At 32.4% G+C, this 27346-nt stretch overlaps 2 protein-coding genes across 4 annotated transcripts in view; both read left to right on the top strand.

Annotated features, from left to right (window-relative positions):
• Positions 1–27346, top strand: part of LOC114328042 (gastrula zinc finger protein XlCGF8.2DB-like) — a 124304-nt gene extending 96958 nt beyond the window's left edge. Inside the window, exons 3-4 of one of the 3 annotated variants that reach the window (XR_007700932.1) lie at positions 4029–5460; positions 8279–8304. Coding sequence is in view for 2 of the 3 variants with exons in the window: in XM_050662250.1 (XP_050518207.1) it covers positions 25933–27158 (1226 nt within the window). In the remaining variant the exon portion in view is untranslated. Of the gene's footprint in view, positions 1–4028; positions 7226–8278; positions 8305–25932 lie in introns of those variants that run through there. The other 2 variants (XM_050662250.1, XM_050662255.1) reach the window with 2 other exon arrangements.
• Positions 10689–18302, top strand: LOC114328041 (gastrula zinc finger protein XlCGF57.1-like). Its single transcript, XM_028276787.2, has 2 exons — positions 10689–10891; positions 16844–18302. Exons 1-2 carry the CDS (start codon positions 10792–10794, stop codon positions 18145–18147), a joined length of 1404 nt encoding a protein of 467 aa, XP_028132588.2. The 5' UTR covers positions 10689–10791; the 3' UTR covers positions 18148–18302.

Here is a 27346-nt window from a genome sequence, read left to right as displayed (position 1 = left end):
ATACTTTCTTCATTGCGAACCTTTCTACAATTTTGTGGGTTTAAATCTGTTCTCTTAGTATTGTCTTCTCTATGTACAACAAAGATAAGTTTGAGAATCTCTCTTGCAGCATTGCAGTTCTCAGCCAGTTCTTGATCCTCCTCATAGCAGAGAATCTTCTTTCGTACGAGGCTGAGCTAATGGCAATAGAAGCAGCTAGTTTAATTGTCTGAAATAAACTAGGAAAGGTTCCTTGCTTAACTATTTCCCTCAACTCTTCGAACTTTACTCTGACACGAATGACCTTTTTCTCCTTTTTATTTCCTATCAAATTCTTTTGTGGTTGTGACGTTAATCTAGATTTAAGTAAATTATTAGCTACTGCCATTTCTGCTTCAAGTAAAGTAGTGTCTACGCTGAGTGTCCCATCATAATGTTAAAAAAAGGCTATCGATTTTTCAAAACTCAAATCGAACAGTCCATCAACAGCTTCAGCTAACTTTAGTGATTCTTCATTGAATCTTTCATTCAAACGTTCAATAATAGCATCAAGAACCCTCCAGTAAACATGAGTTCTCCAAAATCTTGCCACTCCGTCTTGACCTTCTCCCTGATTGATTTCCTCCACTGCTCCGACGGTTGACATTATGGCGCTGTCTCTCAAAAGAATCTCACTCATTTCTCTTTTTCTTTTTAAATTCCAAACATTCACCAAAGAGATGTCATGCTTTTCAGCAAAATCTGTTATTTTTGTCCAGATTTTTGAAAATTCTGATTCACTTCTTTTTCCTTTTAAAGATTTAATTGTAGCTTTAATTACATGTAAAGCTTCTTCCAGAGTAACTTCACAGTGCTGCAGTTGTTGGCTTAAAATACGAGTAAGAGTTAACACTTCATGGAAGACAAAGAGGTTAACTACAAAGTTTCCTTTTGTTATAGTGTTCAAAAGTCCAACAGCTTCAATAGCATCGTTGTTTTCACATTGCTCAGTTTTCAATTTCAAATTCTTTCCATACTTGCATTGCTGTGTGTTGTTAATGTAAATAATATATAAAATTTGTAAGCTCTGGAAAGACAAAACTAGTGTCACCTTTTTTGGAGTTACACACTTTCTTCCAAAATTCATTTTCATAATGTTCTGAAGCTATTTCCGTGTGGCATTTTTATAATCAACTATTTATAATGGAAAATAAGCCACAATTTTATCAAAAAAAGATTTTATTAACGTTTCGAAGCCGGGGCTTCGAAACGTTAATAAAGTCTTTTGTTGATAAAATTGTGGCTTATTTCCCATTATAAATAGTTCATTTTCATATAAGGAGAAATCAGAGTTTGAATATTTTAATTCTCTAAACTCTCTATCTAAAGTATTAATGTCGTTGACCAGATTTGGAAACATTAAGCCTAGGTTACTTTTTCTAACAAAAACAAAAAATTTTAGCCCCAAGCCCCCCCCCCTCTTTAGCCGCCAGTGTGTCTGACCATCTTTTCCTCGGTTGTCCCAATGATCTTATTCCATTTGGCGATTTGGCAAGATATCCTGCTGCTCTGATCGCGATGTTCACTTGTTTTTGTATTTCTCCTTCCATTTTTCTGTAGCCGGACATTTTTATTGTCAAGTATTCCGTTTCCATCACTCTTTTAAATACAGCACTCAAATTGACAACAAGAATTATAGCGACAAAAATAAACGAACGAATAACTCTGCAAGAGGAACAGCAAGGATTTCGGACAGGAAGATCATGCACAGATGCAGTTTTTGTAACAAGACAAATAAAAGTCGCTGGAATACAACAAACCAGCATATTATATATGGTCCCGGTGGATTTGAAGAAAGCGTTTGATAGAGTGAGAATTTGGGACGCGACACATTTATTAGATGAAAAGGGAATATCACTGGATGTATACAGGGTGTTTCATTAATAATTGTCCATATAGTAATTGGAGAATCCTTAGCACAAAATACGAAGATTTAACCTAAAACACTTAAATTAAATGCGGTTCCTTACTGAGTTACAGGGTGTTTTATCTAAAAATTTAAAAATTATTTTTGCTCAGCATTTTAAAACTATTCGACGTATCCTTTTCATTTTTGGCAGAAAGTGCAACTACTAGACACCCTACTAAATTGTGATAAACAAACGTTTATAGCTACTACCAGAGGAGTACGACAGGGGATGGTGAATATTTGGCCCTTCTCAAATTCTACGCCACTGGAGGAATTACTATTTTAGTGCCATTTTTAGACTCTCCAAAACTTTCTACGTGAATAATATACTCTTCATTGGTAACGATAAAGTCATTACTTTTCGAGATATTTGAAGTTAAATATGAAACGGCACAGTTATTTTGATTAATTTATGATATGATTCATATGATTAAAATTTAAAAATTATTTGTACCCAGTACTTTAAAACTATTTGGCATATCATTATCATACTTAGCAGAAAGTGTAGGTACTGTACACCCTACTAAATTAAGATAAATAAACGTTTCTAGCTTCTACCAGAGGCGTACGACAGGGGATAGTGGATGGTTGACCCGTCCCAAATTCTACGCCACTGACGAAATTGCTATTTTAGTGTAATTTTTTGATTTTGCAATTCTTTTTATGTAAATAATATACTCTTCATTCGTAACATAAAATGATTAGTTTTCGAGATATTTGAAATTAAAAATGAAGTGACAATACATTAATCAAAATAACCGTGTCGTTTCATTTTTAACTTCAAAGATCTCGAAAACTAATGACTTTATCGTTACAAATGAAGAAATTATTATTATAAAATATATTATTTTCACAGAAAGTATTGGAGACTCCAAAAATTGAACTAAAATAGTAATTTCGCCAGTGGCGTAGAATTTGGAAAGAGTCAACCATTCACTTTCCTCCGTCGTACGCCTCTGGCAACAGCCAGAAACGTTTGTTTAACATAATTTAGTAGTTTGTACAGTACCTATACTTCTTGCCAAGTATGAAAAGGATGCGTCGAACAATTTTAAAATGCTGAGCAAAAATAGTTTTTAAATTTTTAGATAAAACACCCTGTAATTCAATAAGGAACCACATTTTATTATAAGTGTTTTTTAAATCCTCGTATTTTGTGCTAACGTTTCTCCAGTTACAATATGGACAATTATTAATGAAACACCCTGTATAGTAAAAACCATTGAGAATATATATAAAGACAACATACCTATGGTAAAATGTAAAGGAAAACTATCGCAACCTGTCAAGTATGAAACTGCAATTAGACAAGGAGATTCGCTGAGCCTATTAATATTTAATTAATATTTAATCTGATAATGGATGAAATCATAAAGATAGTTAAAAAAAAGATGATATACAATGAAGAAAAGGAAATGAAGATAATATGCTACGCCGAAGACGCCATGATAACAGTCGAAAATGAAGATGACCTACAAAGATTAATTAAAGAATTCGAAGACACGGCGGTCATATACAATACTAGATAACGTATATAAAACGTTTAAAAAACGTGATATAAAAGACGTCGCTGAAGCAACCAAAAAGTAACGTCTGGTTGACGTTATATGACGTCATCTGGTTGCGTGGGACGGTGATCTCAGCAGAGAAAACTAAATCAATAGTGATATCAGCGGAACCGAGACGTTGTAAACTGGTAAGTAACAGAATAATAAAACAAGTGATGAAAACAGAAAATTATTGTTGTAAGGACAAAAGTTGGCCGTCTCGCCAAAGTGAAGTTACACACGAAAAATTAGCTTGTTGGTAATAAATAATCAAAATGGGCCTGTAGTGGGAGCACGCAAAATAGAATTCTATTTTAGTGACGTCATGTTGCCTAGCAACCATCGATTTTCACATTGTGAAATTCGTTTTGTGACGTCAGCAAAATAGAATTCTATTTTGCGTGCTCCCACTACTGGGATATCAAACTATTTCAATTTGCATGACATAAACAAAAGCCTTTCCCCATCCAACTCAAATTTGACTTAAGGGGTCATGCTTTATTAATTTTCTTATCGTTATATTATACTGATTTAATAGATAATTATTATTTTAGGTGTCTCTTGCGAAGACATCAAAAAATATGCAAGTAATCTACTAAACTGTTCTGGAAACAGTTTGAACCAAAACTTTACTGCCACTACAGATGTGAAAACAGAAGAAAATCCTTTTAAATGTGAATTTTGCTCCAAACGATTAACAAAAAGATCCTCTTTAAAATCACATTTGAGAGTGCATACTGGAGAAAAACCATTTACATGTGACATTTGCTCCAAACAGTTTTCAACAAACACACATTTAACTAGACATAGAAAAGTGCATACTGGTGAAAAACCTTTCACATGCCAAATATGCAACAAACGGTTTTCAAATAGTTACAACTTAAAACATCACATAAAAGCGCATAGTGGGGAAAGACCTTTTGCGTGTGAAATATGCAAGAAACAGTATTCACACAGTTCATACGTAAAAGTACATATGAGAGTGCACACTGGTGAAAAACCTTTCACCTGTAACGTATGCAGCAAAAAATTTTCACAGAGTTCTACTTTACAATCACATATAAGAGTGCATACTAGTGAAAAGCCATTTTCTTGTGAAATTTGCCCCAAACAATTTTCATTGAGGAAACTTTTAAAATCACACATGAAGGCGCATACTGGTGAAAAACCTTTCACATGCAAAATATGCTCCAAACAGTATTCACACAGTTCTAGTTTTACAGCACATGTGAAAACACACACTAGTAAAACGGGGCATAGATAAAAGATTTTTTCTACAACCACTATTCAAAGTGCACTTTTCTGCACGGTTTTATGTTAGCAAACTTGATATTTTCTCACAGTATAAGATATTTGACATTAGTGTGCAGAAAAGTGACGTTTCTGTGCCGCAGAGTGACGTTTCTGTGCCGTAAAGTTCTTTTCTGCACAGTTGACTACCTCATTCTGAGTAACGTTATATTCTGTTTACATCCGTGGACTACCGCATTCTGAGTAACGTTATATTCTGTTTACATCCGTGGTTAAACTTTAGACAAATATATAACCTATAAGACAATTATTATATTTAACTATAGCATAGAAACTAAATTATGGATGTTACAGCTGTTTTATTTTACAATTTTATTCTTATTAAACATTTGATAATTATCAAATAACCAATAAGGATTTAGCAACCTGTGCAAGAGACGTCGAATGAAGTAGGTTTTGTGTAAATCCGTGACTGCATAAATATAATGTCAATAATGTGTAATAATTGTTTAAATTTAAACAAATTAAGGCAGTGCATTAATTTTTTAACTGATTTCTGTGCAATTTATTTAGGTATAAGGAATTTAAATTGATTAGTAGGTATTAATTAAATACAGTTTAAAATTTATCACATAGGTACCTATTATAATTAATCGTCGTTTGGAAATTGTGATTTTTATTTTTAGGAAAAACTGTGCTTGTAGAAAAAGTATAGTGTGAAACACGTGCAGAAAGGTAATTTCTCACTCGTTTGAATTGCGGCACTCGCTTGCGCTCGTACCGCAACTTTTCAAACTCGTGAGAAATTAGTACATTTCTGCACTTGTTGCACAATATACTATTTTCTACAACCATTATTCAACATGCACTTTTCTGCACAGTTTTATGTTAGCAAACTTGATATTTTCTCACAGTATAAGATATTTGACATTAGTGTGCAGAAAAGTGACGTTTCTGTGCCGGAAAGTTCTTTTCTGCACAGTTGACTACCTCATTCTGAGTAACGTCATATTCTGTTTACATCCGTGGTTAAAGTTTAGACAAATATATAACCTATAAGACAATTATTATATTTATATAAAATTGAAATTAAATTATGGACGTTACAACTATTTTATTTTACAATTTTATTCTTAATAAACATTTTATAATTATCAATTAACCAATAAGGATTTAGCAACCTCAACAATATACGTCGAATGAAGTAGGTTTGGTTGAACTCCGTGACCACGGTTCTTAGACATTACTACGGTTGCCTAAATCGACTAACCAATGAACATTAAGGGCGAGATTACGTCACGAGAGTTTACTGTCATTTGAATCGTAATATGATTTTTTTCGAATCCTGAGAAAACCAAGTACCTACTTATTTTAAAAAACTTTAAACGCAGGATGCAAGATTACATTATTACCGAGGGCGGAAAGCCCCTTAGAATAAACAAGCAGATTCTATTGAATGAAATATTTGAAATTAAATGTCACACTTCTCTTTTATTTCCAGCCCTGTAACTTATTAAAATAAACATTATAGCAGTTTTCAGGAACTTTCAGCGCTCGGTAATAATGTAATCTTTCATTCTGAGTTTAAATTTTTCAAAAATATTAATTAGTTTTCTCAGGATTCGAAAAAAATGAATACAATTAAAACACATTGAGAATTTTGACATGCGTCAAAATTTTGCATTAACTCAATGTAAAATTCTGAACTGTTGAATTCCAGCTTCCCTAATTATTTTACATCAAAAGACATTAGAAACTATTTGTAGAGGATTGAAATCTGTATTGGAAACAACTGTTAAAATTGGTCTACGTAATTAAACATATTCCAAAATTTTGTAAAAATGTAATACATTTTAGTTTTCAGTCCAAACTTAGGCCACACACAATGCAATAATGTTCACATTTTTGAACTGTCAATATTTTTATTTTATCATCTATTGTTTAAAAACAATATAGTTGATAAGATACCCTCAGTTGCGGAGAAAGGATTAATAATAAATATTTTTTTATTCAGTCAATGGTGTGAGCACTGTCAGTTAAATAGTAACGTGTGGCCTAACTTTTACACGCATACCTACCTATTGTGGCAAATGTATCATATTTTTCAAAATTTTGGAATTCATTTAAATCGTAGAACAATTTTAACTTTTGATTTTAATACAGATTTTAATTCTCTACAAGTATTCTCTCATGACTTTTGATGTAAATTAATTAGGGAAGCAGGAATTCAACAATTCAGAATTTTACATTGAGTTTCTTATGGCCCTTTTTACGATTCACCACCCGGTATAAGATAAAATGTGTACTATTTGTCTTATTATTTCATAATAACACAAATAATACAAAAAAAAAACAAAAAAAACCTATACAGAAGTAAAAACTTCAAATTGTATTTTGGTATAAAATAGTTTATTTAAAACTTCTAAAAGTCATCCACATGGATTGCAAAACGTTTTCGTTCTGAACAGAACATCTTCAGTGCATTCCGCAAAGTAGTTGTAACTAGCACACCAATGAAGGTGGTAACTTCAAAATATATGGCTTACATTATACCTTATGATAAAATATTATGACTACAAGTCGATGTTACTAGATTAAAATATGTATGTGCCTAAAGAGCAACATGCTTCCCTGCTCGAAAAAACTAGGTACTTGCCATTTGAATTAGCACAGACCAACTACTAGTTGGTCTGTGCTAATTCAAATGGCAAGTACCTAGTTTTTTCGAGCAGGGAAGCATGTTGCTCTTTAGGCACATACATATTTTAATCTAGTAACATCGACTTGTAGTCATAATATTTTATCATAAGGTATAATGTAAGCCATATATTTTGAAGTTACCACCTTCATTGGTGTGCTAGTTACAACTACTTTGCGGAATGCACTGAAGATGTTCTGTTCAGAACGAAAACGTTTTGCAATCCATGTGGATGACTTTTAGAAGTTTTAAATAAACTATTTTATACCAAAATACAATTTGAAGTTTTTACTTCTGTATAGGTTTTTTTAAACTATGGTATACAGCCAACTATTGGGATTTTTCCATTAATTTTACAAATAATACACATATATACACACTAACACACATTCAGTGATCGAAAATCATTTAAAAATATGGGAATGTAAACTCTTGTGACGTAAAGTCAAAAATATAAGTCTCCCCATCACCGTCGGACAAGGCAACCGTAATAAAGTCTAATAACCGTGCTCCGTGACTGCGTAAATATAACGTCAAATGTGACATTATTTTGTAATAATTATTTAAAATAGTTTAAATTCAAACAAATTAAGGCCGTGCATTAATATTTTAACTGATTTCTGTGTAATTTGTTTAGGTATAATGAATTTTGTTGTTGTTTATTTGGGTTTATATGACTGCGGACACTAAATCCATTCGCCAATATAATGAATTTAAATTGTTTAGTATTAATTAAATACAGTTTAAAGTTTATAATTTATTATTATAATAAATCGTCGTTTGGAAATTGTGATTTTTATTTTTAGCAAAAACTGTGGTTGTAGAAAAAGTATAGTGTGTAACACGTGCAGAAAGGCAATTTCTCACTCGTTTGAATTGCGTCACTCGCTTGCGCTCGTACCGCAACTTTTCAAACTCGTGAGAAATTAGTACCTTGTTGCACAATATACTATTTTCTACGGCCGTGCTAAAACAGCCACTTTCCCGCACGCATTTCCTTTCCGAAAGTTGCACGTTTCACCGCACTAGTGTGGGAATTAGAATACCTTGTAATATGGCTTTATAATATATTATAATACATGGAATAAACTAATATTTAGATATTATTTACTAATCTATTTCAAATGTATCTTATTGTCGTCATGTTTTATTGAACTTAACGCGATAATTCGTTTAAATAGAATTATTTTGAAATAATGTTCAAAAGACAAATCAGTAGACAATAAAAGTTTTGAATCGTTGTCATGAAAACCAATTTTATTTTCTCGTCTTTATCGTCAGCAGATCCGAAGTTATAGTAGCATGAAGAGTTGTAATATTTGAGTTGCTCTACTGGCATCATCAACAAAAAGAAAGATTTTTCCATAGATTTTTAAACTAGTGATGTCATTAATAAAGATAAGGAAAAGTAGAGGACCCAATACTGAACCTTGAGGTACCCCATATACAATGTTTTTGAGACTAGAGTATGTAACATTTGCTCTAACCAGTTCCTATCATCCAAGTAAGATTGCAACCAATTTAAAGAAATACCTCGAATTCTGTAGAAATTTATTTTTATCAAGATGTTGTGATTTACACAATCAAAAGCTTTGGCATAGTCACAAAAAACCGTTTGGTTTTGGACAGGATAGATCTTAGGAAGTTGGTTTTTTGAATGTTTTTGTTATTATTGTACTTGTTTCCTATCCTTTTTAATTTTTCTAATAACCCCTTTACATATGGTATTGTTGTCATTTTTGAATGCCTTCTTGTGGATGTCTCTGGAATGCTTGTGGTGTTTTGTTGTTTCTTTTCTTCAATCTTGTGGAATTCCTTGTCTACAAAATAAAGACAACGGGCATTTTATGTATTAAGCCCAGGTTGACATAACATATAACTAATACAACAGTATTTATGAAATACTACTCGTTTATTTAGCTTACATCTGACATAAATACTAAGTACATGTTAACAATAATATCGAGAATGAATATCTGATATGAAAAGTCACTTCGCGCATGTGTGTAATAATCCCCCGGCGAACGCACTCGGGTCAATGATCTGTGTTTCATCTCCTCATGCATGGTGGACCGAGAGCCGGTTGCATGATATACCTACCGATACATCACAGGGTAGTTATTTTTTGACAACAAGTCTCATAAAAGACCTTTTGATTCAGAGGTGTTCATGTAGCTCCACTGAAGACGTCTGGAGAGACAGAAACGTACATATTGGTATGGTGGATCATCTCTGAACCGAAATTAAACATAAGCTGTTTTTAATTTTCATTTTACTCATATTGACGGCATGTGACTGCATATTGTACAGTCATTTTCGTCTCCTTGCCTTATAAATTGTAAAAGGCAGCGATTAAGAATGTTACCAGGATGTAGTTCAACGAAAAGTTTCAGATCTAATGTTTAAATATGGGACTTCCCATTTCTCCTTAAAAAACGAATTTACGACGACAATTATTTTCTTCAAGGGTATTAAATATTACGAGAATATTCAACTTCCTGCAAATCAATGGCGGCTTTTAGGGGTAGGCAGGATAGGCCGGGCCTACCCAATAATTTTAAGAGCTTTAAAATTGAAAAAGATATATTTAAAAATCATGTTAAAGCATGTAAATAACCTTTAAATGTACTCAATACATTACTGTTCGTTAAGACAACTTTGTTATATATTATCACAGAAAGCATCGAATCGTATTCAGGTATTTTAAATATCATTAATTAAAAGCGTTTGAAGTTAAGTAGCTTGCCGGACAATGATTTTTATATTGTCGTTTTATGCTTGGTGTATAGGCCCGATTCAAACAGGCCTTCGCCGAGCCTCGTTGCCACTTGTAACATAATTATCAAATTATAACTGACAAATTTGCACAAAGAAAAGAGAAGAATAAACCTGCTCTATAAATAATAAAATATGTAAACTATTTGTAGGTATATTTTAGTTCATAAGTTAGTTCATATAGTTTTAAAAATATAATTAAATGTAAATCTGTTACAGTTACCTTCTAAGTAATTTTATACATAAAAATAAATTTATGTTTGCATATTATGTATTATACATAGCTATATGTAATTTGCTAGCGTGGCCTACCCAAAATTTTACCCCACCAGCCGCCACTGCTGCAAATTGAATGAATTGCCAAATAGCGTTGAAATAATGTCCTTGTTTAAATTTGTTTGTTCAGCTTTCAAAGTTCAAAATTTTTGTTACTATGCCAACGCCAATAAACTTTGTGATGCCATGTACATTATTGGTGAACTTATAAATTAGGGGATTCGGACGTATTTGAGTGTAATCTATATTGTAATTTTACCATAGCTAGACATTTTTAAAAATGTATGTAGGCCTCAGGTCGACTCAGCCTGCATAAAATGAGTACCTTGGGTAAAACCAGGGGTAATAACAGGCGGTTGAAGCGTATTGTCCTTTTCATGAGCATTTTTCAGTGCGTAACAAATGATAGGAAAAAGGGTAAGTCCGTGATAATACACATTTATGACATTTATTCTAACATGACATTTTAGTTAAATCTGACAGTTGTCACATTTTATTTTCAATTTGGAATAAAAACAAATCAAATGTGTTTCTTGCATTTATAAAATGGTATTTTCTTTGATTTGTATAGTCTTATAAATTATACAGATTATATTTGTAATATTATTATCTAATTAAAAAAAATATTTTTTTATTATGGCGCCATCTATCGACAACTAGAATAACCATCGAACTAAAATAATTACCAAAGTAATCACCGACGTGCCTTTTTTTCTGTCACATACAATTTAATGCGTTAGTTCTTATACTGCAAAATATTTGTAGTTTTCAATTTAAGAAACAAAAACTTTAGGATAAGAAAATTAAAATGTAACCATTAATGCATTTCTTAGTATTGAAGAAATTATCTGTAAGAAATTATTGAGTTGTGTTTAAAAAACTCGTTTCTTTATATGTGAAGCGGTATGTTTAAGTTAATATGGCATGGTAACTTTTAAGAAAGATAGCTCAAAGAAATCAGTGTTTTAGAGAAAATAAATTGTTCTCTCGGTGTAAATTCGAGTTGTCCGCAGGTATTAAATTTGGGACTGTTTTAAGTAATCACATAATCAAACATTCTCTTCGTTTATGACCATTAACAATTTGCATTACATACTTAAACGGCTTTCTGTTAAGTTTGATTTATTAATGCCTGGTTGCACCAACACATCTTAAGCTCCAGCTTAGTCCAGCTCGGCTTATAGATAGGGCCGCTTTAAGTCTCACTTACTTACGTTGCACCATAATTTTCGATTCTTATCTAAGTAATCTACGTGGCAATATATAGGGCTTTTCCATGGTACAATAAATTTACAGGTATGGTACGTAATGTTCCAAAATCGGTCGCTTTCGCGCATGACGTAGTAAAAATCCTTCTGCACGCAATATTTGAATGTAGTTTTATAGGAAAGACTTTTTAATTTTAAATTTTTAATATAATTTGGCTAATTTAATTATAGTAAATATAAAGAAATGATAAAGTTGTGTTATTATAATATTTAATAATTAAAAATATTTTGTAGCTAATTTAATTTTGTTGATTTTCGAGTAGTTATTTTATATTTTAAAAACTTGTTATTTTGTTAACATAGATATCCATTATAAAGCATTTTTAATTATTATTTGTTTATTATACATACAGGTTGATTAAGTTGTACTCCACGATATTTCAGTTGTTTAAAGATACAAAAAAGTAATATCCGCATAAAAATGGGTCGCTACAAATTTTAAAATTATTTTCAAATATACAGGGTATCCCATTTCTTAATTTGTTGATGATCACTATGTAATTTAAGTACTCAAAATTTGTAGCTATACTTGAGTCCAGACTTGAGTACAAACCAATGAACTGTCAATAGGGCTTTTCATCGATTGTCATTTCCCACATAACAATTTCATGTTCGTAGTAGATTCATAGAACATACTTTTCAGAAAAAGTATATACTGAGAATGTGCGTAATTACCATTGCGAATGTGCAGAGCAGGTACTGAGTATATACTACATTACAGTACTTAAACGTTCTATGTATATACTTAGAATGTACTACCGCACTTCTTTTCAGTATATACCAAGAATGTTCTTTTTAGAACATTCCAAGGACGTGCTATAAACCTTCTATGTGTATACTTAGAACATACTACCGCACATCTTTTTAGTTTATACCAAGAAGGTACTTTTTAGAATATTCCAAGGAAGTGCTATAAACCTTCTATTTATATACTAAGAACGTACTACCGCACATCTTTGTATGGGAAGAATATTATATTTTTAAGAATATTCTAAGAAAGTGCTATCAAGTGCTATATTGCTTAGAAGTATGTTTTCAGCATCACCTAATCTCATCTTAGGTTCTATTGGTTCTACCAAATATCTATTTACATATTTTAATTGCAAATGAGAATGTAGTTAGTACCTACATTCTACAATATTACTTAAAAAGTAAGTACATATTTATAAATTTTAGTTATTTATATAAATCATTATATAATATTTAGCTAAACTAAACTATGCATAATAAGTAACTAAAATTTATATAATATGTACTTATATGTACTTACCTATTTAAGTAATATTGAGTTATCAAAATAGATTATATGTATTTTGAAGCACCGCAAACAAAATAAACAGATTATGTATGTTCTTTAGTCCTAGTACTACATAATTCGCCTTCATGCACTCTTCTATACCTTCATCATTAACACTGCATAGATCCATAGATAGATGATACAAATAATGAAATAATGCCTGTTTTCTGTTTCATATTTTACGGTTTTTTCCTATCCCTGATCCATTCAGGTAATAGAAATGGTCAGAATATGATGGGGGGAGGGGGGGGGTATGAATGTATTGTGGAATAACAAAATCGGTGGTCAGTGTTGCCAAACGGAGAGAAATTTCCCTTTTTGCGGGAATTTTCAACATAAACGGTGATAAAGGGAAAAGTTAACTCAAAAGGGAATTACTGTTCCAGTCCAAATTGTAAAATATTAAGAAAAAATCAAAATATTTGAAAATAATTCAACATATCTTCTCAGATTTTGTAAACAGGAGGGAAGTTTTTTTTTATAAAAGTGGGAATTTTTAAGGTAAGTTGACGGAAAAAGCTTACTCGACGGTTGGCAACGCCAAAGCCTTTGGTTGCTTTGGTTGTGCTGTTTGGCACGTTTTGGTTCTGCGAAATGGCCTATTGAATTGAATGTACCTAAATTCAAATTCCAAGGATGTAAAAATACTAATGATTCATGATAAACTCGAAATGGTAAAGTCATTTCAATTATGAAAACGAATTTTTAATAGTATCTATGTAAACGTTAATACAATTAATGTTTAAACTTTTTTACCCTACAACAATTTTGAAATGAAATTCGTCCAATACTACCTACATACATAAATTTTATTAATTATGTATTCTAAAAAATAACGAAGTTGATAATCTATAAGGCTAATATTATACTTCCTATACATACAAATTATTTTTAAGATATTTTAAAAGTATCTACTTATAAGTATGTGTTAAGAATGTACTTATAAGTATGTGTTAAGAATATTCGATAAAGGTATATTCTAAGAATTAACTTTTACGAATATTCCGAGATCCTACGTACACGAATATACTTAGTATATTCGGTACGAGAATATACTTTGAAGTATATGCAAAGAACATGAAATTTAGAATGTTTTTTAAGGTAGATGCTATGCTTGTACTACACATATACTAAAAAGAATATACTCCGACGAATGTTGGTAGTATATGCTTAGAACATGATGCGAACATCATTGTTATGTGGGTTGTTTCGAGCTTCTGTCATGTGTCACATTATATTAATATAGCTACGTCATACGTCTTTGGTTTGTATCAATGGTAGATACCAATAACGTATGACGTAGATATATTAATATTATGTGACACATGACAGAAGCTCGAAACAAATGACTGTGAATGAAAAGCCCTATACGGATGGAATGGCCCTGTCCCATTCAAATAGTGAAGCGAGATTGTCACCACTATACAAGAGAGAGGTTCTAGAGTGAGAAAGAGAAGGTGCTGGAAAATTTGACAGGCCGTGTAATTTCAGTTACCTATATCAACTTAAATCGGGGAAATGGACCTCATATTTTTTTAACTTGGTATCAGGGCTGATAGGAAGTATTTAAAAATTAAGTTAAGTTAATAAATTTAAAAAAATATGAGGTATATTTCCCCGATTTAAGTTGATATAGGCAACTGAAATTACACGGCCTGTCAAATTTTCCAGCACATTATCTGTCTCTCTCTAGGACCTCTCTCTTGTATCGTGGCCGCATTAATTTTCTTCGTGCCTATTCCATCCGTATTGACAGTTCATTGGTACAAACACCAAACAAACAGAAAAATAAACAAATACACGAAAGCCAATAAAGGCCGCGTCCCACCATCAAATAATTTTATCAAACTGGTTTTTGAGAGCACAGATTTTTAGAATTTCAAAAAAACTGCAATTGTGACGTCACTTTGACGTACTTCCGGAGTTTGCTCAAACTGTTTGATCAAATTATTTGATGGTGAGACGCGGCTTTAAAACGATATAGACACTATAACGAGTAAATGTTCTTAAATTAGTCTATACAAACTATAACACATATATACTATCAAAAAAACTGAAAATAATCGCTAAAAACGAGTTAATTATAAGAATTTTACAAAATAATCCACATAATAGTAACTACCATTACAAATAATGGCTCAGGGATCTTTGCTACGTCACACGCTTGACCTCAGCTGTCAAATGTCATGCGCAAAATTGTACCATGAAACTTTATTGTACCACGGGGCTTTTCATTCACAGTCATTTGTTTCGAGTTTATGTCATACGTCGTATAATCAGTGTATATAGAAAATTTCATCGATTGTCATTTGTTTCGAGCTTCTGTCATGTGTCACAAAATATTAATATATCTACGTCATACGTCTTTGGTTTGTATCATTGGTATATGCCAATAACGTATGACGTAGATATATTAATATTATGTGACACATGCCAGAAGCTCGAAACAAATGACTGTGAATGAAAAGCCCTATTAATAGTATACACACAAGGTCCCTATACCATAGGTTGTATGGTAACTTTGACATTGACAAATGAAATATTGTCATCGTGACGTCACCCAGACGAATAATTTTACGAATTGTTTGTAAACGTAATAGGATACGTGGTTTGGAGGCTATATTTTGTTATTAAATATCGTTAGTGTTTTAATTTGTGTTTATATCTTGAGATATAATGTATCTATAGATATCATTAAGTGTTTTTAGTATAATAATAACTTAAACCCAAAACTCTTTTACAAGTGTTAAGATACATTTTAATGTGGTTGTGTTAAGTACCTACTTGCTTACTGGATTGCAGCCATCTGAAAATCGTTTGAATAAGCAATTATTATAAACTAAATGAATATATAAAATGGGGAAAATTCCCTTTATTGCACTGAAATTGTATTTTTTTTATAATATACTGTTAATGTAAAACTTCACAGGTACCTATTGAATGGAATCATAATGTTTTAATAGTTTTAGATATTATAATCCAGTATCTAACGTAATCAGATGCTCTTAAGGAAAAAACTACTAATTTTGATACATAAATCTTTAGTTGAATCTCTTTTTCACCATGGTTTACATGTTAGGAGGAGTTTATAATAATGTACTACATGCATTATCCCCAATTCAAAATTATTATATACCTACTCAAAATAATTAAAAAAAAATAAATTGTATTCAACCCATTATTAATATATGTACCTAGGATATTTGAATGATTTAGTCCCATATATACACAAGAAAGAATCTACTTCTGCTTTAATTAAGTATGTAGTATCTAATGCTATTCTACTGCATAATATATTTAATTGCAATTATATTCTATGATTTTTTTAACTCTACAGGTATCTACCACATTTTTTAAAGAATATATGAAATAAATAGTCATTAAAAATCCAAACGTATTTTTTTAAATATAGATATTTTCAACACATTCCTATTTCCGAGTCCATTTCAATGAGTGAAGTGAATGAATTTGAATGCAGCATTCTGGGTGACGTCACTCCCGCCATTAGATTCTCGACGCTGATTGGTGGAAAGTTACCATGCAACCTGTCTATTTATGAACCTTGGTATACACAGATTATACAACATATAACTGAAGCTCGAAACTAATGACAATCGATGAAAAGACCTATTGTGACAAGCTGAAAATTGGTCTAGGACTCAATGGTGCAACGCGTATGTTTCGTAAGCTGAGCTAAAGGCACGTCTAAGGTTGAGATCTGTTGGTGCAACCAGGCATTACCCATGTTTTATTTATTTTCTTTTTACTGCGTTATACTGATCTCATAGATACTTATTATTTTAGGTACTCCTTGCGATGACGCCCCAAATTATGTGAGCAACATATCAAAATATACTGGAAATAATTTGAACCAAAATTTAACTGCTACTACGGATGTTAACATCGGAGAAAAACATTTTGAATGTGAAATATGCTCCAAACAATTAGCAACAAGTGTTTCATTAAAAGTACATATGAGAGTGCATACTGGTGAAAAACCATTCGAATGTAAAATTTGCACCAAACAGTTTTCAACGAAAGGAATTTTAAAATTGCATATGAGAGTGCATACTGGTGAAAAACCATTTGAATGTGATATTTGCACCAAACAGTTTTCACATAGTCGTAGTTTAAAATATCATATAAAAAGGCACACTGGGGAGAGATCTTTCAGTTGTGAAATTTGTTCTAAACAGTATGTAGAACCTTCTAGTTTAAAAATACACATGAGAGTGCACAGTGGTGAAAAACCATTTGAATGTGAAATGTGCAAGAAACACTTTTCAATTAAACAAGCTTTAAAAACACATATGACAGTGCATACTGGTGAAAAAATATTTAAATGTGAAATTTGCACTAAACGATTTTCAATAAAGAGTAGTTTGAAAATACATATGAGAGTGCATACTGGTGAAAAACCATTTGAATGTGAAATTTGCAAGAAACAGTTTTCAATTAAACAAGCTTTAAAAACACATATGACAGTGCATACTGGTGAAACACCATTTGAATGTGAAATTTGCTCCAAGGGTTTTTCAGAAAGATCCAAGTTAGCAGAACATGTGAGAGTGCATACTGGTGAAAAGCCTTTCCCATGCAAAATATGCACCAAACGTTTTTCAACAAATTATGTTTTAAAAAAACATATGAGGGTCCACAGTGGTGAAAGGCCTTTTACGTGTAATGTATGCAACAAACAGTTTGCACATAGTTATACTTTACAGTCGCATATGAAAGTGCATACTGGTGAAAAACCATTTCAATGTGAAATTTGCACTCAACGATTTTCAATAAAGGGTAGTTTGAAAAGTCATATAAGAGTGCATACTGGTGAAAAACCATTTGAATGTGAAATTTGCAAGAAACAGTTTTCAATTAAACAAGCTTTAAAAAAACATATGACAGTGCATACTGGTGAAACACCATTTGAATGTGAATTTTGCTCCAAGGGTTTTTCAGAAAGATCCAAGTTAGCAGAACATGTGAGAGTGCATACTGGTGAAAAGCCTTTCACATGCAAAATATGCACCAAACATTATTCATACAGTTCTAATTTAAGAGCACATGTGAAAACACATACAAGTGGGACGGCGGACAGCGCTATATAAAGATTTTATTTAATGTAATATTGTAACACGTTTTAAAACACTGACTTATATTATTCGGGAAAAAATTGTATAGATTAAATAGGTGCAATTGTAACATTTTTTTTTTTCAATAGTTATATTTTGTTACATTATTTTATAGATATATAAAATATATATACAAGAAATAATAAATATATTTTGAGAATTTTTAGTATAATTTATTTATTTTATGCTTACATCTCACTGGCGAAGCGTCCATGTAACCACTGTTACCATTGGTAACAGTTAAAAATCTTGCAAATAAATATTTTATGACGATGAGCTAGAGCTTACGATGACTGATAGTTATATTTTGTTACATTATTTTATAGATATATAAAATATATATACAAGAAATAATAAATATATTTTGAGAATTTTTAGTATAATTTATTTATTTTATGCTTACATCTCACTGGCGAAGCGTCCATGTAACCACTGTTACCATTAACAGTTAAAAATCTTGCAAATAAATATTTTATGACGATGACTAATTCCATTTACCAATAGAAATATATTATTATATTATGTGGTAATAGTACCTAACTCAGTAAATAGCCAACTACTCGTAAACACACGAAAGAAAATATTAGCGAGTTTATGTGACTCAGTTGCACTTTATTATACTCTGTTACCACTGTTACCAGTCTCATTTGTGGTTACAATGGTTATACCCGCGCTCGGGACCGGCTAGTGTCTGAAAATTTTGAAGAAGCGTTTTGAAGACGGCGTAAGCGCTCTGTGTATTTCAGTAGCCCTGTTACCAGATTTAAAATTGGTCACAGTACCTATAAAAAGTGTGCGTGCAGTTAGCCATGAATGAGTGTCGCTGCGTAATCGATTAACTATTTGAAAAGTAATTCTCCTTTTATAATTTTGAAGAAAAAAATGAGATTAGTGAAAATGAAAGACCCATTTTAAACAATTTAAAAAAGGAATTAAAAAAAGTAGTTCGATATTTTAAATTTAGTTGGTATAGTGAAAATGCTTGGTTATGTCTTCTTCTTCTTTGAGTGCTTTTCCTATCGGAGATTGGATATCATTAGGGCGATTCTAATTTTATTTACTGCTGTTTTGAACAATTCGTTAGTGGTACAGCCAAACCACTCTCTCAAATTTCTCATCCAGGACATCCTTCTACGGCCTGGATTTCTTCGTCCTTGGACTTTTCCTTGCATTATATTTTGTAGGAATGTGTACTTTTGTCCTCTCATCAGGTGGCCTTAGTATTCAAGATACGTTAATACATTAATGAAAGATACGTAAAAAAGTGTAATAATAAAAAGAATAGTTTTTTTTTGACAAAAATTTTGGTTTGTTTGTTTTTCCTCTCACACAAGAATTAACGAAGATATGATTGATTAAAGAGCGCGCGGTAGCGCAACCACAGTCTCTCTCGAGCCCTTTAACCGTTTCAAAATAAAAGTTTTTCACTACATATTATACAGAAAAAAGTTGTAGCTCTTTTAATTACCTTCAAAATGGTTTTTTATAAGTTGTTATGGCCCAAAAGCTAAATCATACATATTCAATGTTTTAATTTAGGGGTAGTTTTAAGGGTTAAAGAACTTGAGCATATGATTTTTCAGCATAGCTTTTTCGAGAACGTGGAACGATATTTAAATCTTTTTTTAAAGAAATTTTTTTATGCAATTTTCAATCGAAGGGTTGATTTTAAGGGTTGAAAATAATTAAATAATTAAGATAGAGAACGTAAAATAGAATTGAAAATCGGGTCAAACCCCATCTTAAAGTTTAGGAAAAGACTCGTCCATCTATACGTCAACTCTCCATTTTAGTCCAAGGGTGTGGATTTTACGGCCCTTCCGATTAAAGGCAAGCATCCACAGACCCGCATCGGACGCAACTGATTTTAGTTTGCCTTGTATAGAAACTTATGTAACCGCGTCCACTGATACGCATCATACGGATCGCATTATCGGCAATCATTGTAAGGCAAACTAAAATCAGTTGCGTACGATGCGGGTCTGTGGACGCTTGGCTTTAGGGTCTGTTTTTCGTTCTCGTCCCCAAAACTACCAAAAATTTCAATAATTTAAGTCCGGCCTTTGCGGCTTCTGATAGATTATTACTTTTCCAACGCATATCTAATTTCGAAAATAGATTATACCATTCAAAAAACTAGGTGAAGGATACAAATTGTGGTATATAGGGAGTAGTAACACTAGAAATGGAGTTAGTATAATTGCTGATAGTGAACAGGTCTGGGTGAGAATGAAAGAAAAGCTTTCTACGACCAATTAGGAGACGTACTGAGTGATATTCCAGCAGAGGAGAAAGTTATAATACGAGGTGATTTCAATGCACATGTTTGCCAAGCCAAGACAGGATATGAAACAATACATGGGGGATTAGGCTCTGGAACTAGAAATGAAGCTGGAGATGACATGCTTGAATTAGCAACAGCATTGGATATGGCGATTGTTAACACATTCTTTAAAAAGAGAGAAACTCAACTTATTACCTGCAAACGTGGACAATATCAGTCCCAAATAAACTACTTCATGATAAGGAAAGAAGACATACGTAAATGCAAGGACTGCAAGGTAATAGTTAGTGAGACAGTCAGCCAACAACATAAGCTGCTTGTTCTGGACATCGAAGTAAAAAGCGAAACTAAACAAAAATATCGGAGAGGACCACAAAAAATCAAATGGTGGATGCTAAAAGATGAGAAAGAAGGTCTATTCAGGGAAAGAATGGTAGACAAAATATGTTGGAACATGAAAGGAAGCCCTAACAAAATTGGGAGAAAAATGGCCAACATTATTAGAGAGACTGCTGTTGAAATACTTGGGAAAACGTCAGGAAAAAAGTTTGAGAATAAAGAGACTTGGTGGTGGTCAAACGAAGTACAAGGAAAAATAAAAGAGAAGCGAACATTATATAAAAAGTGCCAAGAAACCAGATCCAACACAGATCTTCAAAACTATATGGTGGCGAAAAAGGAAGCGAAAGTAGCAGTAGCAAAAGTCAAAGCAGAAGCGTATTCAAGCCTATACGATCAACTTAATACCAGGGAAAGCGAAACGAAGACATATAAAATAGCCAAACAGAGAGCAAAGAAAGCAAAAGATTTTAATCAGATTAGATGTATCCGAGATGAAAATAATAAAATGCTAGTTCACGAAAAGGATGTCAAAAAGAGATGGAGAAAGTACTTTGACAGCTTATTAAATGAAAAATTTGACAGACAGCCTGTAGAGTCAACGGAGACAGTAGCAGCAATGGTCACCAAAATAACAAACGAGGAAGTGGCTCAAGCGCTTCAAAAAATAAAGAAAGGAAAAGCGGTAGGACCAGATGATCTTCCTGGGGAAGTATGGAGAGCATTGGGAGAGACAGGAACAAGGTGGCTAGCAGGTTTATTTAATAGAATTATGGAAGTTGGACAAATGCCAGGCGAATGGAGAAGCAGTATACTAGTACCTGTCTACAAAAACAAGGGAGATATACAACAATGTACAAACTACAGATCAACAACAGATGCAATTTTCATTATAAAGCAGTTGATGGAAAAATACAGGAGTAAAGAAACAAACGCTCATATGATATTCATTGATCTTGAGAAAGCATATGATAGAGCTCCTCGAGAGATTCTGTGGTGGGCACTCAATAAGAAAGGAGTCCCTGGTGAATATGTAAAGATTGTGAGGGATATGTATGAGGGAGTAACGACTAGTGTTAGGACAGGTGTGGGAGAGACTGATAAATTTTATGTGAAAGTAGGTTTGCACCAGGGCTCGGTGCTTAGTCCGTATTTATTCTCATTAGTTTTGGACCAGATAACAGCGAAACTACCGGGTAACATTCCATGGTGCTTAATGTATGCTGATGATGTGTTAGTAGGAAATAGTGAAAGAGAACAAAAACTGGAACAGTGGAGACAAGCTCTGGAGGAAAAAAGTTTAAAACTTAGTAGGACAAAGACAGAGTATTTGCAATGTTCATTTAAATATGGAGTTACTACAAATAACATGGTATCATTGGATGGTGAACTGATTGTTAAAAAGCAATAGTTTTAAGTACCTGGGATCGGTATTACACAGTAATAGAGAAATAGATGGAGATGCAAGCAGTAGAATTAGGGCTGGATGGATGAAATGGAAGGAAGCGAGTGGTGTGCTGTGTGACAGGAAAATTCCAATGAAGTTGAAGGGAAATTTCTTTAAACAGCCATAAGACCGGCTATGATGTACGGAACTGAATGTTGGGCAGTGAAAAAGAAAGAGGAACAACGAATGTATGTGGCGGAAATGAGAATGTTTAGATGGATGAGTGGAGTGACAAAAAAGGATAAAATTAAAAATAAGTGTATTAGGGGAAGTCTAGGTGTGGCACCAATTGAAGCCAAAATGAGAGAGCATAGGTTGAGATGGTTTGGTCATGTTCAACGTCGAGACGCTAATCACCCAATACGAAGAATTGCTGAAGTGCAGATTCCTGGAAGTAGTAGGAGAGGAAGACCAAAGAAGACGTGGGGGGAGACGATTAGGCAGGACATGTTGGTAAAGTGGATTAATATTGATATGACTCAAGATAGAATTGTATGGAGAAATGCAATTAGGGAAGCCGATAGGGATGAGGCAGTATGACTCAATTTTTATATAAAAAGGGGAAATGTTTGTGGATATGTATGTATGTATGTGGAAAAGTTACACCGATCTGAATTTTTTTTTCTGTGTTTCAAGAGGGGACCAGGACCGATTCAGAACCGGTGTAGTTTGTGACTTTTGACCACCCATAAGCCAGCTATAGGGCTTGGTAGATACAAAATGGAATATTTTTTGTGCGTAGATATATCTTATGGTCAAGGAGAGACATAAAAAACGCAAATACACCAAATCAATAGCGTTGAGTTAAGCTTTTAAATGGTGCCTAAGCGGTTAGGATCAGACATACACACGGCTCATTATAGCCGAAAAACTGAAAACCCAAACTTTGAAAATTTTGGTTTTTTGACAGTTACTCAAAATTTCAACCTACGAATTACGCCAATAACTGAGCGTTTGTAGGAGGACTCTAGACGCATCTAACGGTGTATACCTTATATCTGGGAAAATTCGAATTTAAGTTATAGGCTTCAAAAGGGAAAAACGGTTTTCAAGTTCAATAATTCCTGTAATACCTTCAGTTATCATACTTGACCATGGATGCATCAGATACTACTTGTCAATACGTTTCAAACTCGTGTTTAATGATCAAAATCGGTTAAGCCGTTCAGAAGTAATCGAGCTCCCAAAGTATAATCCATTTAACCATTATCGCTGAAATGGTTTATGTAGTTTTAATGGTTACGACACTAAGATTGATCGTGCCATCCGAATTCATTTGCCGGCCATAATTATTAGGATGGAGGATGGCTGGGATATGAACGCGGATTGTCTTTATCACAAGTCTTTTGTCGTAACTACTAGATCATTTGGGAGAAAATGCGACAAGGGCGACCATTTATAACGCTTAACATGTAATTGAGAAACATTACATTCAACTTCATACATTTAATTTATAAAAAATTTGAAAAACTCCTGATACAAGAATAAAAAACCGCTAAACGCCGTAAAAATGAGTGGCGCACACAATATTTCAGCTACAAAAGGGCTGATATGAGTATTACGTGGCGCCAAAATGTATTTTCATTTTGATGGAAAATAAAATTCTAGTTTTATTTTGAAAGATTTTTTCCATAATATTTGCTAAATTCGAAGTAAAACGCGCCACACAAGAGTAACTTTGATACAGTTTGCATTTTGAGGCTCTTTTGTGGCGCGTTTTGCTTCAAATTTAGCAAATATTATGGAACAAATCTTTCATCAGCTATTTTATAGCTGGAATATTGTGTGCGCCACTCATTTTTACGGCGTTTAGCGGTTTTTTATTCTTGTTGAATTATACAATAATTTCAAATTAAAGTAATGAATGGGTTGCATGTGTGAGTCCATACTGTTGTAGTAAAGAAAAGAGAGACGTTCTCACAAACAATTTATTTTACAACTGACGACCGGTTTCGCTGTCTACAATATTCACAGCATCTTCAGGTCACGGTAAAAGTAAAATTAAATGCTACAAATAACAAAAAAACCAGAGTTAGTTAAGTGGTCTGGTTGAAATCAAAGGGTAATGATCAAGCCAATATTAAAGTATATATATTTATGCATACATATAAATACTAAAATGTACGTAAATATGGTTTAACAACCCTCACACTCACATACATGCACGCATTCAAATGTAGTGGCAACTAAAGTATGTCAAGTATAAGTATAAAATGTACACTTACTTTCCGGTATAAGGGAAGAATATAGTAGTATTCAATATCATACTTTTTCTCTAAATTATGCTAAAGGGAGAGAGGGTAGAGGGACAGATTTGATTGTAATGCACAAACAAAACAAAATAATTGGCAGGATCTTGAGGGGATTAGTAAGGGAACACGACATTAAACCGTGAAACCAAAAATTGTTAGTTATATATTAAGTGATGTTATTTTTAAATTTTTTATTTTTTAATTAATAGTGTATATTTTTAATTTAATTGTGATTATTAGATGTTGTTCTGGATGTTCAAGAACTGATAGATGTAAGATTGGTTCTGCAATTTTCTTAAACCAGAATTGGTCAGTTGTGTATTAGTTGTGGTGTGATTGTGAAAATATTTTAATTTTGGTTTGTTGGAGATATTGAAATTAAATTGAACAATAGTAAATAGGTAAAATTTGCTAAAATGTTTTCTTTTTTTAATGTTAAAAGTGTCAAACAATAAAATCATTAATAAATAATTCAGAATTAAATTCAAATGTGAAGGTAACTAACTGTACATGAAATTAAATTTATAGTAATATAAAGTTATGATGATTTGTGCAGCAATGTTTGTTACATCTAATCTACACTATTAATTAAAAAATAAAAAATTTAAAAATAACATCACTTAATATATAACTAACAATTTTTGGTTTCACGGTTTAATGTCGTGTTCCCTTACTAATCCCCTCAAGATCCTGCCAATTATTTTGTTTTGTTTGTGCATTACAATCAAATCTGTCCCTCTACCATCTCTCCCTTTAGCATAATTTAGAGAAAAAGTATGATATTGAATACTACTATATTCTTCCCTTATACCGGAAAGTAAGTGTACATTTTATACTTATACTTGGCATACTTTAGTTGCCACTACATTTGAATGCGTGCATGTATGTGAGTGTGAGGGTTGTTAAACCATATTTACGTACATTTTAGTATTTATATGTATGCATAAATATATATACTTTAATATTGGCTTGATCATTACCCTTTGATTTCAACCAGACCACTTAACTAACTCTGGTTTTTTTGTTATTTGTAGCATTTAATTTTACGTTTACCGTGACCTGAAGATGCTGTGAATATTGTAGACAGCGAAACCGGTCGTCAGTTGTAAAATAAATTGTTTGTGAGAACGTCTCTCTTTTCTTTACTACAATTTCAAATTACTTTAAAATATATATTTCAAATTACTTTAAAATATATATTTCAAATTACTTTAAAATATTTATATTTCAAATTACTTTAAAATATATATTTCAAAGTACAAATATCTCGACAAAATATTTAAAGTTAAAGCTGCAATCTCAAAACGCGTTTTCGATTTTGATGATGCGCTGATGTAGCCTCTTAAACGGCTTTGTGTTAAATTTAATTTATTTACTCATGTTTTATTCATCTTCTTTTTACTGCGTTATACCGATTTAACAGATAATTATTATTTTAGGTGATCCTTGCGAAGACATCCCAAATTATGTAAGCAACATATCAAAATATACGGGAAGTAATTTGAACCAAAATTTAACTGCTACTACGGATGTGAACATCGGAGAAAAACATTTTGAATGTGAAATATGCTTCAAACAATTAACAACAAGTTATTCTTTAAAAGTACATATGAGGGTGCATACTGGTGTAAAACCATTTGAATGTGAAATTTGCACCAAACAGTTTTCACATAGTTCTAGTTTAAAACATCATATAAAAAAGCATACTTGGGAGAGATATTTCACTTGTGAAATTTGTTCTAAACAGTATGCAGAACCTTCCAGTTTAAAAATACATATGAGAAAGCACAGTGGTGAAAGGTCTTTCACGTGTAATGTATGCAACAAACAGTTTGCACATGGTTCCTCTTTACAATCACATATGAAAGTGCATACTGGTGAAAAACCATTTGAATGTGAAATTTGCACTAAACGATTTTCAATAAAGAGTAGTTTGAAAATACATATGATAGTGCATACCGGCGAAAAACCCTTTTCATGTGAAGTTTGCACCAAACAGTTTTCAACAAGCGGTCATTTAAAATTGCATAATAGAGTGCATACTGGTGAAAAACCGTTTAAATGTGAGATTTGCACAAAACGATTTTCAAAGAATCAACTTTTAAAATTACATATGGCAGTGCATACTGATGAAAAACCTTTTACGTGCAAAATATGCACCAAACGTTTTTCAACAAAGTATGTTTTAAAAATACATATGAGAGTCCACAGTGGTGAAAAGCCTTTTACATGTAATGTATGCAACAAACAGTTTGCACATAGTTGTGCTTTACAATCACATATGACAGTACATACTAGTGAAACACCATTTGCTTGTGAAATTTGCACAAAACGATTTTCATTAAAGGCTAGTTTAAAAAGACATATTATGACAGTCCATACTGATGAAAAACCATTTGAATGTAAACTTTGCAACAAACAGTTTTCAAAAAATGGTTATTTAAAATTACATATGAGAGTGCATACTGGTGCGACACCATTTGAAAGTGAAATTTGCACCAACCAATTTTCAAAAAAGTGTAATTTACAATCACATATGAGAGTGCATACTGGTGAAAAACCTTTCACCTGCAAACTATGCAATAAATCGTTTTCACAAAATTGTACTTTAAAATCACATATGAGAGTGCATACTGGTGGAAAACCTTTCACGTGCAAAATATAGTTCTAGTTTAACAGCACATGTGAACACACATACGAGTGGGACTGGGGACAGCGCTATATGAAAGATTTTATTTAATATCATTTTGTGACACGGCTTAAAAGGCTGACTTATTACTATTCGGGACAAATATTGTGTAGATTAAATACAATTGTAACATTTTTATTAATAAATATATTATTGAAAATTCA

Source organism: Diabrotica virgifera, chromosome 9 (genome assembly GCF_917563875.1).
Source record: "Diabrotica virgifera virgifera chromosome 9, PGI_DIABVI_V3a".
In the NCBI taxonomy this organism is placed as follows: Eukaryota; Metazoa; Arthropoda; class Insecta; order Coleoptera; family Chrysomelidae; genus Diabrotica; species Diabrotica virgifera.
This window is presented reverse-complemented; position numbering and strand designations above follow the sequence as displayed.

Bases quoted from the DNA above. Each gene is read 5' to 3' on its own strand.
- LOC114328041 (XM_028276787.2), top strand. From the start codon at position 10,792: ATGAGTACCTTGGGTAAAACCAGGGGTAATAACAGGCGGTTGAAGCGT. The intron at 10,892-16,843 runs GTAAGTCCGTGA...TTATTATTTTAG, and splicing joins AACAAATGATAGGAAAAAGG to GTACTCCTTGCGATGACGCC.